The following is a 22661-nucleotide window of genomic DNA, read 5'->3' as shown; positions in this document are numbered from 1 at the left end:
AAGGTTACCCTATAGTTCTCTTTTAACTATTAACAAAAATATATTTTTGGCTCACACAGGGCTTGGGAACAAAGTGACTGGAAGCTAAGTGGTGTTAAAAAAATGGATTTGAACTGTTTGGGATATATTGAGTGCTTGATTTTTGGAATACTTGTTGTCTCTGCTTCCTTCCTTCCTTTTTAGACCCTTTTTTAATATTTAAAAAACTCTTTAAAAAGTCCAGCGGAGGGCAACCAAACTAATTAGGGGTATGGAGGACCAGAGCTACGAGACAAGGCTACTAAATTTAAACATGTTCACATTGGAGGTGAGGAGATTAAGGGGGGATATGATCTCCATGTACAAAATGTTCAATGGTGGTAGCAACATTAGCGATAAACTGTTTAAAATTAACTCCATTACAAAAACTAGAGGCCACCACCTAAAATTGGTGGAAAAATTTCCAGCACAAGGGGCGCAGGGGGTTCTGTAAGATCAGTTAGGATCTGGAACTCACTGCCACAGGTGGTGATTTCAGCAAATAATGTGGAATTGTTCAAGAAACTTTTGGACGATTTCTTAAGGGATCGTAATATACAGGGGTACAGGTACTCCTAGAATGAGATCCTAATAGGTTGGACTTGATCGACTAATGTCTTTATTCAACCTCAAATACTATGTAACTATATCTTATTTGTGAATTCACTCGGCTGTAGATCCTCAAATCATCTCTGAATTGGTGCTGACACTGTCCTTCCTTCTGGAGGGGGCTACTTTTGTTCCCCATGGTTCCTGTGTGTGTTGTAAAGTAGTCACCACTCCAAGCTCACTCCCGTGATGAACTACAATCTAATTTAGTTTACTAATTTGTATTGATATTGTAGTACTTGAATGCATTTTTAAGATTTAACTCCTGAGTTAAGTGTCACTTTAAAAAATATTAATAGCCCACAAAGGGTATTGCCTACATTTTAACATTCCTGGTACAGGAGCGGAGTATGGTAACAGTAATGCTGATTGCTGGTTATACAGATTGGATCTGACCGTCTCACATCTTTCAGCCAAGCTTCATCCCCACAGATAATGTATAAGACTGTTAAGCTGGCTATACACCTATTGATTATCTGCCGATAATCAGTCTCAGTTTCGCCTAGGCTTGTCCGAAACCTTGAAGGATGAATTGGCCCGACTAGCCCCGTCTGACTCCTTGGAAGAACTGATCCAACTATCTATTCAATTGGACCGAAGGGTCCGGGAACAACGTCGAGAACGGGCCGGTATCACCCATCCAACCTGGATGCTACCCAGGGTTCCCAAGGCCCCCTACGGTCGATCTGATGATGCTCCTGCTGGTCCACGCCTCCTATGCAGCTTGGTCTCGTCAGAACCCCACTCTCCTCGGAAGAACAGCAACGCCGTAGGCACTACAACTTATGCTTATATTGTGGAGAGTCTGGGCACTTCCTAAACGGATGTCCCATCAGACCCTGGAAGTTAACCACCCCTGTGTTTGCATCTACCTATAAAAGCAACTTGTCTGATCTGACTCTACGTCTTTCCCTACAGTTCCGGGAACGGCCATCCACGTCTCAGCTATCATTGACTCTGGGGCTTGTAGCTGTTTCATCGACCACCATTTCACCTCTAAAGTCTTTTCCAAGCTTGATCTCAGAGGGGCCTACAATCTGGTGCGGATCAGAGAGGGGGATGAGTGGAAGACCGCCTTCCGCACTAGATTCGGACACTTCGGTCCGAATCTAGTGCGGAAGTAACGCCCCTGCCACCTTCCAGCATTTTGTGAACGATATCTTCAGAGATTACATGGACTTGTTCATGATAGTTTACCTGGATGACATTCTGGTGTTTTCTCCCTTCATCACACGGCTCACAGGGTTGGTTCCCGTTTTGAATGGACCCCTGAAGCTCAGGCTGCATTTGATGAATTGAAGCGTTTCTTTACCTCTGCTACTGTGTTGCAACACCCTGAACCGGCCTTGCCTTTTGTGTTAGAGGTGGATGCCTCCTAAGCTGCGGTGGGGGCCGTCCTCTCTCAGCGCCCCTCGGGTACCACTCAGTTGCACCCCGTGGCATATTTCTCCAGGAAGCTGTCCCCAGCTGAGGGCAACTATGATGTGGGGGATCAGGAGCTCCTTGCAATTAAGTCAGCCCTGGAGAAATGGAGGTACCTCCTTGAAGGGGCGGCCCACCCAATCCTGGTCTATACCGACCACAAGAACCTAGAGTACCTATGCTCGGCAAAACGACTAAGGCCTAGACAAGCCAGATGGGCCCTCTTCTTCACCCGATTCAACCTACACATCACCTACCGGCCCAGATCTAAAAATGGCACACCTGATTCTCTTTCCAGGATGTACCACGTATCTGAAAATCCGAGTGCCACTGACACAGTGCTTGCTTCCCACAGCTTCCTCCTGATAGGAGGTGACTTGCTTTCCAAATTGAGACAAGCATCCTCGACTTAGGTCTTACCCTCTGGAATGGCACTAAAAGAGAGACATAGAATATATCTACACGGTCAGGCCCTGTTTGTACCCCCGCAAGTGCAGCTGCAGGACTTCAAATTATGCCATGATAACCTTGGAGTATTGCAGGCCGCAATGGCGAAGGCTCAACGAGATAACAAGACCTATTTTGACCAGAAGAGGAGGGGTAATCTCGACCTACGGCCTGGGGACAAGGCCTGGTTGTCCACACTTCATTTACGGCTTGCTTGTCCCTCCAAAAAGTTGGCTCCCCGGTTTGTTGGCCCATTCACTGTCTTGAGGAAGATCAATCCTGTCGCTTATGAGCTCCAGTTGCCCACTTCCTATCGGATCCACCCTGTCTTTCACGCCTCTCTTCTCAAAGTGGTGGCCACAGATGCCTTTGGGGACAGGGGTGATGAGCCGCCACCTCCTTTGGTAATTGATGGTGCAGAGGAGTAGGAGGTCGAGGCTTTTCTGGACTGTCGTGGAAGGGGTCGGAACCGACGTTTCCTAATTAAATGGAAGGGATATGGTCCTGAGGAGAATTCATGGGAGCCCGAGTCCCATGTCCATGCTCCCGACTTAATACGTCAATTTTTTCAGAGACCTCCTGGTCGTCCTGTCCGGCTGGGCATCCGGAGGCTGCCTGTTCGGGGGGGCACTGTTAGAGACCTGCTGCTTCCGCGCATGCGCCAAGTCCCGTACTACGCTTGTGCGCGCCACGGATGTGGCACGGAGAAACGTGCCAAATGGCGCACAGGAAGTGACGCTCTCCAGCTATTACCTCCCCTATTTAAACTCAGACTCCACACCAAGTCATTGCTGGATTGTCTCTTCAACCGCCCTGACATCTCCTGTTCCTTGTTCTCTGTTCCTGTGATTATTGACCCAGATTGACTTTGACCTTGTTTGCCTGCAGCCTGCCTTTGACCACGGATTGTTTGACCATTCTTGATTGCCTGTGCCCTTGACTTCGGATTGCTTTACTGGACTGCCTTAGCCTGCTCCTTTTGTACCTGCTTTGCCTGCTCGGTGTGACCTCGGCTTGTCTACATTGGATTTCGGGATTGCCACAACCCTGCTGCAGAACCAGATATTGTTTCATAAGTTTCCAATGCATAGTCTTCTAACAAATACTAATTGCTAATAAGTAACAGCTGGACTCTAACACTGAGGAGCTGCAGGATGGGCATGTGTCAGTATAACTCCTACATAGACTTTAGCAGACAAAATAAGGGGTCATGTCATCTCGGTTAATCATCTTTTAAAAAAGTTATTTGGGCCTCTAAGTTTCCTTCATCTAGTTTATAACACACAAATCTGACATCCGTACCCTTATTGCAGGGATGGTTGTATTCTGCCACTGCTCGTTCCTCTGGAAGGTAAAATAAGAATATTTAAAATGCCATAAATGCCATATACCATCAAAGACATACACTTGATATATGAGACAATCCAGTCAGTGATGAAGATAGTGTATATACTGTATATGTGATTTTAAACCTGAGATTATTCTATCACCCAAAACAAACTCCAAGAGGTGTAAGTGAAAGTATTTCCAGCATCACTTAAAGGCTCAGATCCTTATTTAAAGGAAAGCAGTCACAAATTGAGACAAGCATCCTTGACTGAGGTCTTACCCTTTGGAATGGCACTAAAAGAGAGACATGGAATATATCTACACGGTCAGGTCCTGTTTGTACCCCCGCAAGTGCCATTGTTAACCTAACCAGAGAATGCTATTACCTGTATCATAATAATCATAGGCTGTTACTGTGGCTGGTTTAAGGTCCTTGACTTCAACATTCCGTTCCACCATAAAGGAAAGATTCACAGGATCATGTCCCACCTACAAGCAAAATAATATTAAAGTGCTTGATAACAGCGAAGAACAAGCCAAAGAGAGATAGTATATAGCAGTAGAATGACACCAGGTAAAACATTCACCAATGTGAACATATGTACTGGAAGATGAAAGCTTAATAATAAACACTGCATACATCAAGAAAAATGGAACAATAGTTCTTATCCTTTCAGAGTTCAAGGTAGAAGGAGGGAGCTAGTTAACTGCTCAAGTTGAACTTGTTATTACGTTAGAAAGAGGGGCCTTGAAGTCAACATGGATTGCATATAACAAACACTTTGATAAGATCAATCGTTACTTGTATGTAACATTTGTTCAAACGCCCTGTCAGAGTTGTAATATGCAAATAAGAAGTGTCTTACATGTCAACATTGTTGTCATTTTGCTCTAGTAATAGTCTAATCTAAATAGTAGAAGTAATAAGTCCTGGTCAAGCACCACCTTAGCTTGGTCAAAGGACACCTTAATAAAGTGTATAATTAATAGAAACGGATGTGCCATTGGGCAGATCGATAGGCCTGTGGAGATACAAGAGTGGTATAGAGAATTTGTTCATTCAACTATTTGCAGCTCCATCTTTGGCATTAAGTTATCTGATATTATCTCATATGCTTGATAAAGAGAATGTTTAATAGAAACTGATCTTATCCATGTGTCATAACAACATATTTGTACTTTTGTAGATAATTATCTCCTTGCTCTCCTGATGAAGTGGAACTTTGGTCCGGGTGATCTTTTGATCATCTTTTATCATTCATCTTTGGGTAAATGCTATGTATTAAGATGTAAATGATGTAATATATTGATCATGGGGACTATTATCCATATATGGTACACATGATGGGTTTGACCTGGAGCTATTAGTGAATACAATTTATACAATCTATAAGGAGCATCAGAATATTTTCTTGTTTTATAAGGATATACAGTATCATAAAATCTAAACAGCGGTCTAATCCAAACAGTAAAGGCGATACAGTCTCACCTCAGAGCACCTTAGCTTGGTCAAAAGACACCTTATGTGATGTGTTTGATAAAGTGTATAATTAATAGAGAAATGGATGTGTCACTGGGCAGCCCTATAGCCCTTTGGAGTTATAAGAGTAGTATAGAGAGGGGTTTTTTCTCAAGTATTTGCAGCACCAACTTTGGCATTAAGTTTAGAGTATCTTTGCTTATCAAGCAGTGACAGATTTTCTCAAATGAACTGTGTTTATATACAGTGCCATCCTTCAATTATTTTATATTTCAGATAAAGCCACCACTGTGAGTATCTGCTAACTGCACAATAGGAGATGATTGAGAAAAAAAAGCTGCAGTTGTATGTCACAATTATTCTGCAGAATGCTTAGATTCTACAGCTGCAATCTCAAGTCAATGGGTAGCCAAACACAGCAATAAGGTGAGTCAACTAGAAGGAAAGTGATAATTCCACTTCACAGGATAAAAAGGTATTCAAACCTCATTCAGATATAACGTGACCACATCCACTTGTATTTCAGTTCTCTGTACCAGTCTGTCCTTCTCCAGCTGTAAGAAAAAAAAATCATGCATTAACAATAACATATCCTAATGTTCATATCATGTTATAAGATGGTTAAAGTCTCCTGTCACCATTTGATGATGGTGATGATGTTGGATTAGTACATGTCTTGGCTTTATGAAGTTAACCTCTGTCTTGCACATGGAGTAACACCACAAATGGGAAGTCACAGTTTAGCTGATGCGGTGGTTGAATAGTCAAGTTATATAAAACTTTTGTTGGGTAGATTTTCTTTTTTTGTTGTTCTCTTTTCTCCATTTTGGGCAGATGTTATCTTGAAACTCAACTGCTGGCTTAGAGATCTCATCTTTATAGTTCCTTTGATATATAATACGTTGGGCTCTTCTATAGCTGGAAGATTATTTTTGAAACAGTACTTTGTAACTTTGTGTCTTGCCCATATGCCTGATGGAAAATCTTTTCCTATATACTGTATTATGCCTACTTACTCTAGTCACCATGACCAGACTTATTGTAGAAAGTAAGTCAGTCATTTAAACCACAACAGTCCGCATTTAAGACCAAAGGTATACTGTATTTGATTGTAGTCAAAAGGATATCTCCTACGGGCAAGGATTGGAATATGTCTGCCTGTATCAAGGCCTGCCACAATCCTTACCCATTGTTGAGAGAAGTGTTGTTTCAGAGGTTCCAAATCCACAAAACAATTACTGTTACATTTTACAGGTCAGTCCACCCTTGCCCATCTCAGTTTTTCTTGATTTATGTCATGCAGTACTTCAGCATAAGACAATCGTTTGATCTTCTCAGCATAGAATTAGTAACAATAATATAGTTAAAATGTATCAATTAAATTATCAATAGATAAACCACTGGATTTATCAATCATTCATTTAAACAGAAGCCATTGTCTGAGCTCCTGGAGCACAGCACAGTGCAGGACCTGGCTTTCAAAATGACAACCAGGTCTTGCTGGTTATGGTGGCAGAACAACTGCAGTGGGGCCTCCAGAGCATGAAGCACCAGAGTGCATCTCCTTAGGCGCTTAGATTAAGTTGTTTAGGAGTACCTCATACGTCCAAAGTTCTAAAAAAATCAGAACTTAGTGCATTGTCAATGTGCAAAGTACAGTAAGTCATAGCAGCTAATCCAGATTAACTTTCTTGCAGGCAGAGCAGCAAAAAGATTTCTCCTGATGGTATCCATTTACTATGGGTTACTGCAAATTCCCCTTAATTCTTAAGGCTACTGATTAAATTGTAGCACAAAGAATCTTCTTGTACAGGCACACTTCCAATAATAAGAGATGTTCTGAACCAGGTCATTAATATTTCACTCTTTTGTACATTTTTGTAATTGAACATAAATGGAGTGTAAAATACCGGTAATTGTACAATATAGGGGAAAATGCACAACTGCATGGACAGACCATACAATCTCCCTGTTGACAGATTCTAAGGTAAGAACTGACCTTAAGAACAGGTGTAGTAATGCTGTGATGCTAACTAGTGAGCCACCACCCTGCCCCACATTAATATAATCTGCTATTGCCGAGTGACCTCAAGCACTAAACTTTAATGCTGCATGCTAACTGTTTTTTTCCTGGCAGACATCCATACCTTTCTCACTGTACTCTTGATTGGAATGTATCCAGAGAGCATCTTCACCTCTATAACAGCCATATTAGTTCTTTCCCGGGTTCCAGTATAGCTGTAGGAGAAAAAACACAGGGCTAGAGTGAAAGAATATGTCATCCCCCGTAATACATATGGCTAATTTTCAGGAAGCATGAACAGTTTGTCTGACACATAATGGGTTTGCTCCGATCCGATGATCTGGAGAGGAAATGTTAACTGAAAGGTATCAGGATAATCTGTATGCATTGGCTTTAATTTTATAGCCAGCCCAGGGTTAGGATAGAGTAGTACATTGGTCTCTACTAGGATAGCTTAGTAACCCAGTAACTTGCATGCTGGCCAGCTGCAGCACAATCATGATAGTACTGCAGGTACTATGATGGTGGTTGGTTGTATGGAATATTGGTAGTTGGGTGTATCGATTAACATCAAAATAGCTAGAGTATAGGTGTTAAGATTAGATGTGAGTGGACAATGCACTTGCATGTGACATCTACCAAGAACCCTCTATTGCAATTTCATAAAACCCCCTATCCTGCTTTGGAGTCTCCATCTTTCTACAGCAGCAGTGAGAGTTTTATGCATCCTTTACTGTAAAATAAAAATTGTAAAGAATGTAAATTTCACCTTAATGATACTAATGCAAAACTGATTTGCTGCATGTCATTAAGATGTTTGAGTATCTTTTATGGCCATGCTATACCCCCAACTTTTCACTGTGTCTCCAGATAAATAAGAGAAAACTGTAAAAAAAAAACTCACGTAGCACTGATAAGAATCTCAAAATTTGTCACTGGATCCCCCAGACACTCTCTGGTTAAATGTGGTGTCACCTTTAATGAAAAGCTGATGTCTCTTTTCGGTGGAGGGACATTGTATCTCAGGACGGTCTGTGAAATGAAGGCAGAAAAGTGAGTTAGAGGAAGATTAAGTAAGAGAAGAGAAGTCAGATAGTTTGTATCCTCTCACCTGTACAAAAACACAGCCGTTCCCTGTGGCTGTCACCGTGTATTCTCCAGTAACAGCCTCTAGCGTTGCCCTCTGGAGAAGGAGACGGTTAGTTTTGTCTACATGAAACTTCTCCAGAAATCCTGTTGTGGATGTAACGGTCACAGTCACATCACCCTTTTCACCGAATGTGAGCTCCGAATACTTGGCCAGAGCTTGAAGAGCCACAACTGTGTCCTACATAGAATAAAAGGAATGCTAGTGAAGGTCTTCATCTAATGTTAAATACATTTATCAAAAGTAGATTTCAGATTGTGTTAGGTTACAGCACCTAACATATTGTTTGTAAATAAAGGCCAACCCTTTTAAATAAGGGGTGTTTAAATAAAATCAATCAATCACTTTGCCCATTAAAGCAATGTGATAGATTCCGTTGAAGGACTACTGACCCACTGCTACTCACAGACGTTCCCCACTACTTATTCATCCGTCTAAAACCTCAGAACTACCAGGTTAACATTTAATTATGAGGGAGTATTCATCCCTTATTGACAGGATGCATTGTTCAGCACACTGAGGCCCATTGTTAGACCTAAAAGCTGTGACATGGGATGCGGATCAGGTCATTAATCATATGTAGGCTATGAAAATGAACTACATAGATCTTATATGGAGATTAGACAAAAAGATCCAACAGATGAACAGAGCAGTGGGAGAGCACAGGCAAAAAGAGTAGCAATGGAAGTTGGGAAGTGAAGGGGGGGGGGGACTATTGACAGGGTGAGAGAAACCTGTCAATAGTAGCTGTAATTGCCATTGATAACCTTTCCTTTTTATGATGCTGGTTGCCCCACTTCTATGCTGATCAAGTCACTACAATACTTCACTGACCTGAAGGTTTGCAGTCCAGGAGTCCTGTTTGCTTTGACTTCACTTGCTGCATGCTTGTCTTGGGTCAGTGGTAAAAATATTGAAGCTAGAGATAGCCAGCTAAGTAGCATTTTAATAAAAAGTTAAGCAGTGGGCTTGTATACTGCTCTCAGTACAAGTGTCCTAAAAAGCAATTAATTGTCCAATAACAACAAAAGGACAGGTTTGATTTAACACTCCCAACCCAAATCAGCATACACTTATCTTTCCTTTGTTCTCTTACTGTTCTGTTCAGTGCTAGGAGCAGAGGGATATATCCTGTACCTCAGGGTATGAAAGAGCATGTGATTGACCCGTGTGACATCGTAAAGCCTATCAGTGTTGTCAAAAGGGAGTACATAGATAGCCCTGTGAGAGCTCCAACTCCATGACTTGTAACTCACTCAGGAGATTACTTTTGTTCCTATCACAAGAAGTGGCAAAAGGAAGGTAAGTATATAAGTCTGAAAAGATCTGCATCAGCCAAGGGGGTGTATATTTAAAACCTGCCACCAATCATGGCTTTGCTGGGGTTGTACAGTCATGAGCACTGGGGTGCTGAGATTTGTTTCTTGAACATTGATGCATTTAACATGTATGTCAGTGATTTTACCCACCAGAGTTTAGCCATAACTGTGTAATCATGGTTTCATGGACTTGATCTGCAAAAAGGCAATGGGATATGTTATGCATTGGCATGTTATCAGTCACCTGTGTAGATGAGAAGCCTCCATAGGGGTTCTGCTGTTTGCTTAGCCAGTTCACAATCTCTGCAGCTTTGCCCAGGTCTGGCTTACTTCCAGAGAGTAGAGCCAGGAGGACATAGGCAGCCATCTCCACCTCAGCAGATGGAGCTCTGTGCCAGTATGAATCTTGAATAGGAGGAGCAGAATCCCGTTTCCAGTGGAGCTGTCCATCTGTAGATACAAAGACACCATATCATTACACTATGATCTTGTCTTTCTCTTTCTTTGAACCTTACTATAGACTTTGCAGGATCTCTGTAGCATTTGAATTTGCTTCAGCTAGGACAACATGAGACACTGGAACAGTGGTTTAAACTCTTGGGTTTATCGTGGTTGGTAAAACATGGTTTAGAACTCTTTTTCAGCAAAACCAGTTTGTGGCCTTGAAGTCTGCATCTTAATAATGAGCCAGAGCAGGAGCTCATTCCCTTTCCCCATCCCTCCATATGGCTTTATCTAAGGTTTTAGAGAGTAATTTACAAAAACATGGGAACAAACATGGAGTTGGGAGTTTCTTTGTGGCTATACCATACCTCACTCAGAAGGCCTCCTATGATAGTTTGAAGTGTAGACTAAATAAGTGTTGTAGTCCATCCAGTTCAGTAGGTTTTAAGTCAGTGATCTGTGCAGGCCACTCAGGTTCCTGATATGGTTTGATAATAAACTCATCAAGCATGTTTTTTGACCCTGGATTTATAAAAAGGGGTACAGTTGTGCTAGAATGTAAAAGAGCCTTCTCCAAACTGTTGCCACGGGGTTGGAATCACACAATTGTCTCAAATATCTTTGTACTGTATGTTGTAGCATTAACAGTTTCCTTCACTAGAAAACCTGAACTCAATAATATGGAGCGCTGTCCACATACTTTTGGCCATATAGTGTGAATTAAAATTCTGTTTATAAAACAAAGTTGGAATACCCATAGTGTAAAAAAATATAGGATAAAATATCATATCAATATTCTGAAACTTATAAACAAAACAATATGTAACAGACCCAAAATCATTATGGAACAAAGAAAAAAATTCCATTTAACAATTTTAAAAAAAATCACCTTCTCGTATAGCGTTTTCCTCTAGTTTGTCCAATACAGCCTTCCTGAGCTCTGTCTCTCTGCACAATGTAAAGGTGTAGGCCAGCAGAGCCAGGGTGTACACATTGGTCACATTCACAGCGGCCTTCTGCAGACAGGACACTGCATTCCTGACCAGAGGATCCTAAAAAATGAATGGGCTAACATGAAATATCAGCATTTTCTAATCTAAAATTGGGAAGAGTGATCAAAAGGAGAACAAAGATACATGATGAATCTGATCTATGAATACAACTAGAATTGGTAAATACAATTTGTTTAAGTAGAACTGCAGCCAAAATGTTTGAAATTATGTAATCTGTGTTTCTTGTTGGGAACACTTTCTATTATTTCTTGTCTGTGACACCCAGGGCATTGCTGTTAATTGAACTTCCTGTTTTCTCTTCCTGGGATGCATTTTCTGAGTCTGTAATGTGTCATTTGTTCCCTATTAGTTTCCCTATTGAAATGTGTGAAGGAGGTACTTCAGATAGGTGCAATGGATAGTTTATCTCACAAACCCTGGTGGTCATAACAGGGATCCCAACCTGAAAGAAGCCATTCCAGGGAGGTGTCCTTCTCATTTCAGGGAGGTGCCCTCTAGGCCCCCCCCATCCGCGGAGGGGGGTTAGGGGGGCTGGGAGAGAGCACCCCCCTGAAATGATGGCAGATAGCACAGGAAGCAATAGCTTCTTTGCTATCTGCAGGTTTTTTTTCTGATTTTGTTTTTAGTATTCTGACAGTTGCAGTCATCAGAATATTAAAAAAAGGCATAAGAATGCATAGCTAGATTCCTATTGGCTATTGCACTTTGCAATAGCAAACTAGCTATTGCACTTGCCCCCTGCTGCTTTCAATTACCAGAAGAGGACCTGATAGAAAAATTCAGGTCCCCCTCTGCTGATTGACAGCAGCAGTGGGTGGGTACATTACCTAGTTTGCTATTGCAAAGTGCAATAGCCAATAGGAATCTAGCTATGGATTCGTATGCCTTTTTGTTTCTTTTCTGACTGACGGTCGGGCCGCGGCTCCCGATGTCAGAAAAGAAAAAAAAAACGATCGCAGGGAAAGGTTTATCTGCTCGATTGAGCAGATACACCTTTCGGGAGGAAGTGTTTCTCTCCCGGGCGGCTGGGAGCCGCTATCCAATAGCGGGAGACTCCCGGAGCGTCCGGGAGAGTTGGGATGTCTGTCATAATATGTTTCTATGTAGTTCTAGTGTGGTTTATACTTGTCAAATTCAGGCGTATATAGTCCCGTCTATCCCTAGTTCACCAGAGGTCATATATTATTTCCTATTTGGGAAAAATTAATTGCACAGAACAACATGTAAGGGAGCTGTTACAAGCCCAGATATCTATACTTGCTCAGGGGGGAATAAAACACCAGTGGCCATCTGTACAAGCATACTAACATTATCTACTATTAACCAGTTAGGAACAAAGTTACATTCAGAAGCAACATTCAAAGATCACTTTTTTTTGTAGGTAGGAAGCTTTGGGAAAGTTGACCATTATATTTCAAACTGGGAAAAATGTAACAATGTTTACTTCATTGACAATGGGGTGTGTAGTGGCAAAGTTATAATAATAATACCAATGGATTTTTTTTTAACCCCTTCATGACCAGTGATGTACAGTGTACGTCACTGGCATCAGGCCTGTTTAAACAGACTCCCGGGGGCTTTTGCCGCCGGGACTCTGTTTACACCTGTAAAGCCGACTTGTCAGCTTTACAGTAGAAGTGATTCTTGCGGCTCACCTGCTGCCAGGCTGGTAAAAGGGGCCCGCCCCACCGCCATGTTTCCATTGCTCCCCCTACGGGCCTGGGACCGGCATCTCTGGTGTCGGGGGGAGGCTAGGGTGGAGATTATCAAAACTCCGGTCACTGATCTCCTCCCCGTACTATGGGACCGGAGAGATGCCAATTACATCACTTCCAGTCCCATAGATGTCAGTGCTCGGCTCCTGAAGCCCAGCAATAAGCTATTGAAGTTCGATCTGCACTTCAATAATTTATCTCAAGTGTTAAGGCGATACTAGGGGTCTTTTTGCAACTGCCACCATTTTATTGTATTTCAGAAAATATACAATGTTTGGGGGTTTTAAGTAATTTTCAGGCCTAAAATGTGGATTATAACATGTAAACAAAAAATGAAAAAAAAAATGCCTCAGTCATTAAGGGGTTAAAGTACAACCTATGTTAAAAGGAAATAATCTCTTTAAATGTTGATGATCTCTTACCTCCGGAGATACACCGGCCTCTATCAGGGCCATTGTCACATAAGCAGTAAGGGAGACTTCATCTTCCACCCCTCCCTGTAAAATAGAACAGTGGTTATGTCTTAAAGTAGTTTTAGACTCTCAAATTTTTTTCATAATGAATTCAGATCAAACAAATATATATTACCCAGTAAAATATTCCTTTATTTTTATGCCCAATAATTTGCCATCATTGCGTTTCTGAACAGTTTGCTCCAACTCTCTCAGCTCCACTTCCCTGAAATTCCTGATGAGTACAAAATCAAGGGGACAGGACACACAGGATTGCAGCTGTCCATCTACTAGCTTGAGGAAAGGAGTAGGAGGTGGAGTGGGGGAGGGGAGTGTCTTGCCTTGCTGTGCCTTTGTGCTTGTGGAGACACACACAGCTTACTAGCACACACAAGGGTGGCTCCAGGCTCCATTGGACCCTGCAAGGGAAAGGAGCCACCCTAAAACAGGATTTCAGGGCCAGTATTCAGGGGATGAGCTGATTTTGCAGGAATTTAAGACGTGTAAACATCAAGGAGCAGAATGTTTTGCAAGAGATTTAATCAGCATTTCAAATTGCTTACAAATCTTTTGACTTTAATATCACAGGCATAATTAAAAGAAAAAATTATGACAATTTACTTTTATTTGATTTAAGAACAATCACAGTCTTTTTTTCTTTCACATTTTTTTATTCTTTTAAAGCAATCTGATTAGTTTATGGGGTCAACTGTGTTTGAGGCCATCTAGTGGACAATCATGTTTGTAAGACTTGAATATGAACAAGTGTTTTTTGTCTCTCCCACCAAGAAGATAGTTACCTTTCAAGTTACCTTTGCCTAACAAACGAAACACCAAAATATGGACAGTCATGTAGAGGCCACTGTGTCTCCATTATATAATCCTGTTTATGAAAAACATTATATCACATTGTTTATATCAAATATTAAATCACCTTCATATCAGTATGGATTAGTCTTCCAACATTACGGAAGCAGCCATTCTCTTTACGTATCTCCCTCAGCCAGGCGAAAGTTTGCTTCAAGTGACTTTCATCTATAAATATGTAAGGCCGACCTTTGCTAAAGGATTTCACTACAAATGCAGTCAGCCTGTAGGATAGAGCAATACATGTATTTAGTAACCCTAATACTACTTTATCATTAACCTAAACCAATGACCACTTTATATTTCCTAAATAGACACTTAGGTAAAACTGAGCGCGTGCTCCCACCGAAGCTTATCCAAACTCAAAAGTTAGGTATCAGTGCACAGCCAATCAGTTGCAGCCAGGACATCCCTGTGCCTCAACTGCAAATACTGCAAAGGGGTGCGGTACTGGTGACCTCATTGACCTTATGTGGCCACATACTATATTTGGTCAATTACATTAACCTAATATGAGCATGTGGGCATATAGGGTCAAATATATCACCAGAGGGATGCGGTACTGTGCGATGGGCTGTGGAGAAATGCACCTTACCACACTGCAGCATTATAGATGCGAACAGGGCAGAAAAAAACAATTCTTTTCTATGTGTCCTGGTGTTGAGTCTGCACTGTGCAGTTGAAAGCAGGTCAATGCACATGATGTGAACAAGCCCTTAGGTTATTTAAACACTGGAGAAATGCCCCGGCAAGTATAAACAAGCTTTATGCTTCTCGGATCACTTTTTCCTGCGTTTAGATGTATCTGCCTTTTAGCATTTAGCTGCCTTTACGTGCGTATGTGTGTTTAGCCACATTTAAAGCTCTTATCAGGCTCTAGACACACAGAATTCTATTTTCTCAAAACAAAGCTAAACTGAACATACCAAACAGTTTAACCCTTTCGCTGCTGGCACTGTAAGGCATACGGCACTGGCAGCAGGCCCGTGTAAACAGACTCCGGTGCCTATAGCCACCGGGAGTCTGTTTACCTGTGTGAAGCCAACAGTCAGCTTTACATTGGAAGTGGTTGTGGCAGCTGAAAAGCCACCAGATAGCTTCCAGGAGCTGGTAAAAAGAGCCTTACTCCCACTAGACACCCCTTGCCTTGCTTCCCAGACTCTGCTGCCCCTCCTACCGGCCAGGGACCGGCATCATAGATGTTGGTGAGTATCGGGGAGAGAGACCAGCGAACATGCATTCACTGATATCCTCCCCGCTGAATGAAGCTGCAAGCGATGCTGATTGCATCATTTCCAGCTTCTGAGCTGTCATTCCGAGAAGGGGGGGGAAGAAGCTGATCACGTAGATCTGTGCTTGATCAGCTTCTTTGTAGTGCAAAGGTAACATTAGGGGTCTAAATTTTTAAAGCCCCTTTAACGGGTGTATACTAATGCAAACAAATATCGGGTGTTCCTAGGCATGAAAATTACGATTGCACTTTACATGTTAGGTATCGACACATATGTCACTAATAATTGTTACCTCTAAACTGGTGACCTGTATAGGCTTTTAAAGCATCGCTTATGGACAATTTGGAGTACCATATTTTTTTGCCGTTTCACAGGTGGCATGTTGGGTATCTATTTATATTACTATACTATTTATGTGGGTATCTTTTATTTAAAAAACTTGGGTATTATGTTATGGTTTTTGTAAACTAAAATTAAATGTATATTTAAAAAAAAATTGCATTTGATAACGACTTGTGCTAATATCATGCAACATATGAATTTGCAACTGCCAAGGACATATATAATTGTGTGGGGTTATAAGTAATTTTTAGGCATTATAACATGTGTGCAAAAAAAACACTCTTGCGGGGATAGGGTAAAATGAAAGCATTAAAAAGTCTTATGCGGATTGATAAGCGTTTTGGAATGTCCTCTAAACATATTTTTTAATGGCAGTGGGGCCTTAGGGGGATCTGCTTTGAGTAATTTTCTAGATTAGCAATTGTATTCTGGCTGCAATTCTAGTTGCAGTAAATATGCCATTTTGCTTTAAGATAAATAAATTGTACATTCTGAGAACGTATGATGGTATGATGAATGATGAGTGATGGTATGAGGTTTCAAAGCATTGTTTGCAATATTAGTTGGTAAATGAATTGCACTTTCAAAGAACCCCTTTTATCATTTTACCAACTAGTAATGCAAACAATGCTTTGAAACATCATACCATCATTCATCACACCATCATTGCATCATACATTCTCAGAATGTGTACAATTCATTTATGTTAAAGAAAAATTGCAGATTTACAGCATCTATGATGCCTACCCCAGATCTTGAAACATCAGCCCTGGTGGATCCTTAGGCCACTATCTCTGGTGAAGAGGGGACATAGATTTAAACAAAAGAAGACAGATATGCACCCAGTGAACAGAATGATGGGAGAAGATTAAGCAGACTGTTTGGACACTTTAAGAAACATGAGATTTCTTAAAGAGCCCCAAATGCTCAAAATCAGTTTAACAAAAACATGGCAATTGTTTATGATATATAATGATTTAGAAAACAAAATGCCATCTGGTTAGGGTGTGGAACAACTTTAGGAGTTTTATTATCTGCCAAAACAATTATATAAGTCATGGCACTCACCATGTGTTACCCTCTGGGTCATTCTTTCCAAAGGCACTGTATGAGCCATCATCATGCTTATATGTCAACTGCCGCTGATATCCTAAACAAAACACATGCAAAATGTATACTTTGAGAAATATATTGAGAATGATTTTTCATTGTTTTGCACGTTTGTCACACTTTAATGTTTCAGATCATCAAACAAATTTAAATATTAGTCAAAGATAACACAAGTAAACACAACATGCAGTTTTTAAAGGAAGGTTTTTATTATTAAGGGAAAACAAAATCCAAACCCACATGTCCATGTGTGAAAAAGTGTTTGCCAACCCTGTTAAAAATATAACTTAACTCTGGTTTATCACACCTGAGTTCAATTTCTCTAGCCACACCGCGGCCTGATTACTGCCACACCGGTTCACAATCAAGAAATCACTTAAATAAGACTTCACTGACAAAGTGAAGTAGACCAAAAGATCCTCAAAAGCTACACATCATGCCGAGATCCAAAGAAATCACGGAACAAATGAGAAAGAAAGTAATTGAGATCTATCAGTCTGGAAAAGGTTATAAAGCCATTTCTAAAGCTTTGGGATTCCAGCGAACCACAGTGAGAGCCATTATCCACAAATGGCGAAAACATGGAACAGTGGTGAACCTTCCCAGGAGTGGGCGGCCAACCAAAATTACCCCAAGAGTGCTGCGACGACTCATCCAAGAGGTCACAAAAGACCCCACAACAACATCCAAAGAACTGCAGGCCTCACTTGCCTCAGTTCAGGTCAGTGTTCATGACTCCACCATAAGAAAGAGACTGGGCAAAAATGGCCTGCATGGCAGAGTTCCAAGACGAAAACTGCTGCTGAGCAAAAAGAACATAAAAGCTTGTCTCCGTTATGCCAGAAAACATCTTGATGATCCCCAAGACTTTTGGGAAAATACTCTGTGGACTGACGAGACAAAAGTTGAACTTTTTGGAAGGTGTGTGTCCCATTACATCTGGCGTAAGAGTAACACCGCATTTCAGAAAAAGAACATCATACCAACAGTAAAATATGGTGGTGGTAGTGTGATGGTATGGGGCTGTTTTGCTGCTTCAGGACCTGGAAGGCTTGCTGTGATAAATGGAACCATGAATTCTGCTGTCTACCAAAAAATCCTGAAGGATAATGTGCTGCTATCTGTTTGTGGCCTCAAGCTGAAGCGAACTTGGGATCTGAGGCAGGACAATGATCCAAAACACACAAGCAAGTCCACCTCTGAATGGCTGAAGAAAAACAAAATGAAGACTTTGGAGTGGCCTAGTCAAAGTCCTGACCTAAATCCTATTGAGATGCTGTGGCATGAGCTTAAAAAGGCGGTTCATGCTCGAAAACCTTCCAATGTGGCTGAATTACAACTCATTGCAAGTTATCGCAAACGCTTGATTGCAGTTCTTGCTGCTAAGGGTGGCCCAACCAGTTATTAGGTTTAGGGGGCAAACACTTTTTCCCACAGGGCCATGTGGGTTTGGATTTTGTTTTCCCTTAATAATAAAAACCTTCCTTTAAAAACTGCATGTTGTGTTATCTTTGACTAATATTTAAATTTGTTTGATCATCTGAAACATTAAAGTTTGACAAACGTGCAAAACAAGGAAAAATCAGGAAGGGGGCCAACACTTTTTCACACAACTGTACATATAATCTTTATAACCAACAATAAGCAAAGCAATAAGTGCCAAGAGTCTCCAAATATTACATATTTGTAGATTCCATAAAATGTATTAGATTGTTTAAATTTACAGTCTTTGGATACCAAACATTTAACATTGTCCTGCATGACAGCTTGTATGTTCTGTACCCATTCTCTGCACAAGAACAAAGTAGTAATTTTACAGCTTCTTACCACTCTCCAGGAACTTTGTGGCTTTGCTCTTGATTTCATCGGTCAGCTGATGAGTCTTCTCTAGATACTGTAGAATAAAGATATTGGGGCAAAGAGGATCATGTTCTGCTCTCCACACCCATATGGCATGGCAAGGAGACGGTCCAGGTTCTGCAATGCTGTGCCCATTATATCTCCTGTAAGGTTGAAATAAAGGGAACCAGTAAAATGAAAGACAGCAAAACAATATAAATATGAATATCAAGTTTGTTTTTAATTTTCAATTTTAATTTAATAGGAAGCATAGAATACTTAGGCTATATAAAAGTATCTTACCCAATACAGTCACGTAAGCTCTTTCAGAATCTTCCAGGATGTTCTTAGGTAACTGTAGGGAGACCTCTTCTGTATTAGTATTACCTGGAACACAACATTTAATGCTGAAATGTAGTCTGTTTATATTCTGCCTTCCCTGGTTTCTCCTTTTCCCCCGCATTAACATGCAAAATACATTTTTATTAAAACATTTTTAATATAAACTTTTCAAAACAATCTGTATTCACAAGCCCCCTATGTGATAGCATATTAGTAATGACAGGTCTCTTTAAGGTGACATTAAGGGTCTATTAGACCCTTACTGTCACATTTGCACTTCAAAGAAGCTATTCAAGCACAGCTCTTGCTTGAATAACTTCTTCTAAGCTGCTCTAGCCGGTGAATGACAGCTGAAAAGTCAGGAGCAATGCAATCAGCCCAGAACAAGTGCAGATGAAAACAGGTGCAAAAAACATGCGACTGAAAAAGTAGTGCAAGCTCAGGTCAAAACAGGGGCACATGTTGCAAGACAGATTTGCACATAAACAAAAATTATTTAAGAGGCTAAAACTGTCGCAATTGCTTTGATACATTCCCCCCAGTAAGTTCAGTATACAATTGGGCTCTGTTCTCCATAATTGTCTCCTCACCTTCTCCCTCCTTGATGCAGAGCATAGAGTTGTGTGCTTTCTCCACCAGGACTCCTCCGGGCTGTCAGATGAAATAAGACAGAAAAATAACAATGTAAGAACACAGGGTCTATTTTTAAACAATTTGCAGTGCCCTTTGCCCTGTGATTATACACTGAGTGGCCAGATTATTATGAGCACCTGACGTTTGTAGGCAAATTAGCCATAATTAGCTGTAATTTCGCGCTGAAGTTGCTAGAGGGCCAGACCATTATAAATAGGGAAGCAGGTTGTTTACCACGACAGTAGAAGTTATTTTTTTCCTGAAGATATGGGTAAACAACGCGATTTAACAGCCTTTGAACGTGGGGTAATTGTTGGCGCGGAGCCAATGAGCGAGTATCAGCAAAACAGCAGAATTCATTAAATGTTCAAGAGCAGCTGTTGTTAAAGTGTTGGCTGGACTGTCAGCCGAAAATCTGGGTCTGAACGTGCGAATTGTGGCCGTCAGCGACTAGTCAATGTTAGGGCAGAACGGAGAGTGGCAAGACTGGTACAAGACAACAGAAGAGCAACAGTGCAGTGTTCCCCGCAGTCTCTTCTCACCCGGGCTCTCGGGGTCTAAGGATTTCTGATCTCATCACCTCTATTGCAGGTCTATTGACTCGCATTAGATGCGAGGACGCCGAAGGACATAATACAGCCAGAGCGGAAGGGAACAGAGGTGAGCACTGTCCACTGCAGGACCAAGGATCAGATGAGTATATCTTTACACTGCTCACACGGCCATTGCCAAGCCACGCCCCCCGAGTATATCTTCTTTATTTTGTCCCCTAGAACAAAACAAGCAGTTTACTCTTGCAGTACGGAGGTAGCCTAACTGCAAGGGTAACATTTGTTAAATCCTGGAGTTCTTCTGTAAAATATGTTTTCCAGCTGCAAAGTATTGTCTACAGTTTGGCCCCTAAATGGACCTGAGGGGCATACGAAAACAAGTATTTATGTGGATTTAGAAAAGGCAGCCTACTACCCAATGCGGTACTGCTGTAAGAGAAGCCATTGAAAACAAAAGAAAAGAGCTACCTTACAGCCGGGCACATGCTGCTAGATTTTCAAACAATCTGTTGTATGAAATATCTAATTAAAACATTCAATAATGCCATCAAAGACTTGTAACATGTTGTTCAAAATATTGTGTGAGTTTAACATTTAATTTTGGAATAAATGGAGTTACTCAAGCAAAAAAACACATTCACTGCTTGCATTTATGTATACAATTTCTATCCTGCGCCTGCTGCTTTGATTTATTTTGTCACTTTAGTCAAATACAACCCTATTAGAAATTTGAACAAATGTTCTGAAAATGAATTTTCAAATGAAAGTTTACTGGTGTATAGTCAGTTTAATATTGTGAACAACGTTTAAACCAGTAAACCGCTGAGCCTCTCATCCACAAAATGTGAACTGAGACATTTGGCACTTGACAAAGGTGACAGACAAGTACCTGTACACCTCCAGATAGTCCAGTGTCAATCTTTCAGTGTACATACCAGGATATAGCTTCCAAAGATGAACAAACACTTTGCCCTCACTGTGAGATGAACTAAGGTCAATATAGTGAAACATAAAAAAACTCACTGAAAGTGTCTTGTAAGTTTCTGATGCCAGTATCGAATGTTCCCACTTAATATTTCCTACAACCGTTTGTTCAAAAATCTAACCGTGTATACCCTACTTTACCGTTTGACTTTCAGACAGCTACCTATTATCTTTTTCCTGTCAAGTTTGGTTCCAAATGTACATTTTAAATTAATCCAAATTAGGTCATGTTCCTATGTATGTTCCTGTGATCTAGATCTGTTTTTCCACACTGACCTGTACAAGTAACGGTTTTACAATGGTATCAGTAGCTCCTTGTTTGGGAACAATCGGTATCTCATTTTGGCATAAATCTGTAGTCTTAACAGCCTCAGTCCGTACTGTGATATTTACTTCTCCTGGAAAAAAAATGAGGTCACCATTGCACACTGTATAACGATAGCCAGAAAAGGTTCACTTTAAAATGAAAACTGGTTGGATCATGTGGGCATCCAAAAAGTTTGCACTTCAGAAAGAAAAGATCCATTAAAATGTGTTTCCTGTTCACAGGTAGAATGTGTAGGTAGATAAAGAAAAGAAAAATAGTAACTTTGTATAATTAGAATATAAAAGTGTACAATTTATACTCATGGGTCACTAAGAAATATAATGACCAGTTATCAACAATACCAGCAAACCAATAAATGTCTAATGTTGGGTTTGTAAATCCCTTCTCACCCAGTTTGGTGGCTTTCAGGTTCCAGTAGAAGTTTTTGCTCTCATCGGCACACAGGCAGCTGCTGTAGGTACAGTCTGTACAAGGGGTCCGCTCTAACTCCTCAGTGGGCCCGAGATTGACTTCAATCTGTCAACACATTGTATGTTGAACTGGAAGGTCTCAAGCCTAAATGTCACATTATGCTGCATTCACAAGACTGGACTGTGATTAGAGTAAGGGGAGGCATTTTCATTTAGCTGCAGGCTGCATGAAGGTCACAGACATGGTCTGTATCAATATCTATAGAACATAAGTAAGGATCTGCAAATCATTTTAAAGTGAAGTGTATGTAGTTGACCTTCAGGGTAATGTTGTGCTTTTTGTTTTCACTTTGAGGAGTTTTTTTTCACTTTAAGTAGTCATGTAACTAAGCTGCTTTTCTACTCCATACAAGTCAATGTGAATGAAAATGCAATTTAGAGTATCACAATGCAATTTAGAAAAAAAATAAGCACTTCCTTGAGCAACTAAAAGGCAAATCAAAGCATCTCAGAAGCATCTTAGTAGCCCCTGAACACACACTGCATCTGACATACTGTTGAGTCTGAAATCTGGGCCTGCCCGATGGTATACAGATTGATTGATT

General features: G+C 40.9%; 1 protein-coding gene across 1 annotated transcript in view; it reads right to left on the bottom strand.

Annotated features, from left to right (window-relative positions):
- The window catches only part of LOC108801015 (alpha-2-macroglobulin-like), a 47507-nt gene that overhangs the window by 576 nt on the left and 24270 nt on the right, over nucleotides 1–22661 (bottom strand). The window contains 17 exon segments of the mRNA XM_018572985.1: nucleotides 3799–3840; nucleotides 4212–4314; nucleotides 5791–5859; nucleotides 7453–7543; nucleotides 8233–8360; nucleotides 8440–8655; nucleotides 10039–10244; nucleotides 11128–11290; nucleotides 13389–13463; nucleotides 14353–14509; nucleotides 16928–17009; nucleotides 18797–18886; nucleotides 18889–18972; nucleotides 19112–19195; nucleotides 19741–19801; nucleotides 21595–21716; nucleotides 22036–22162. Coding sequence (XP_018428487.1) covers nucleotides 3799–3840; nucleotides 4212–4314; nucleotides 5791–5859; nucleotides 7453–7543; nucleotides 8233–8360; nucleotides 8440–8655; nucleotides 10039–10244; nucleotides 11128–11290; nucleotides 13389–13463; nucleotides 14353–14509; nucleotides 16928–17009; nucleotides 18797–18886; nucleotides 18889–18972; nucleotides 19112–19195; nucleotides 19741–19801; nucleotides 21595–21716; nucleotides 22036–22162 — 1900 coding nt within the window.

The sequence above is a fragment of the Nanorana parkeri genome, unplaced genomic scaffold, assembly GCF_000935625.1.
Source record: "Nanorana parkeri isolate BGI_ZX_2015 unplaced genomic scaffold, ASM93562v1 scaffold2195, whole genome shotgun sequence".
Lineage (NCBI taxonomy): Eukaryota > Metazoa > Chordata > Amphibia > Anura > Dicroglossidae > Nanorana > Nanorana parkeri.
The sequence above is the reverse complement of the archived record's forward strand: the minus strand, read 5'-3'. Positions and strand labels throughout refer to the sequence as shown.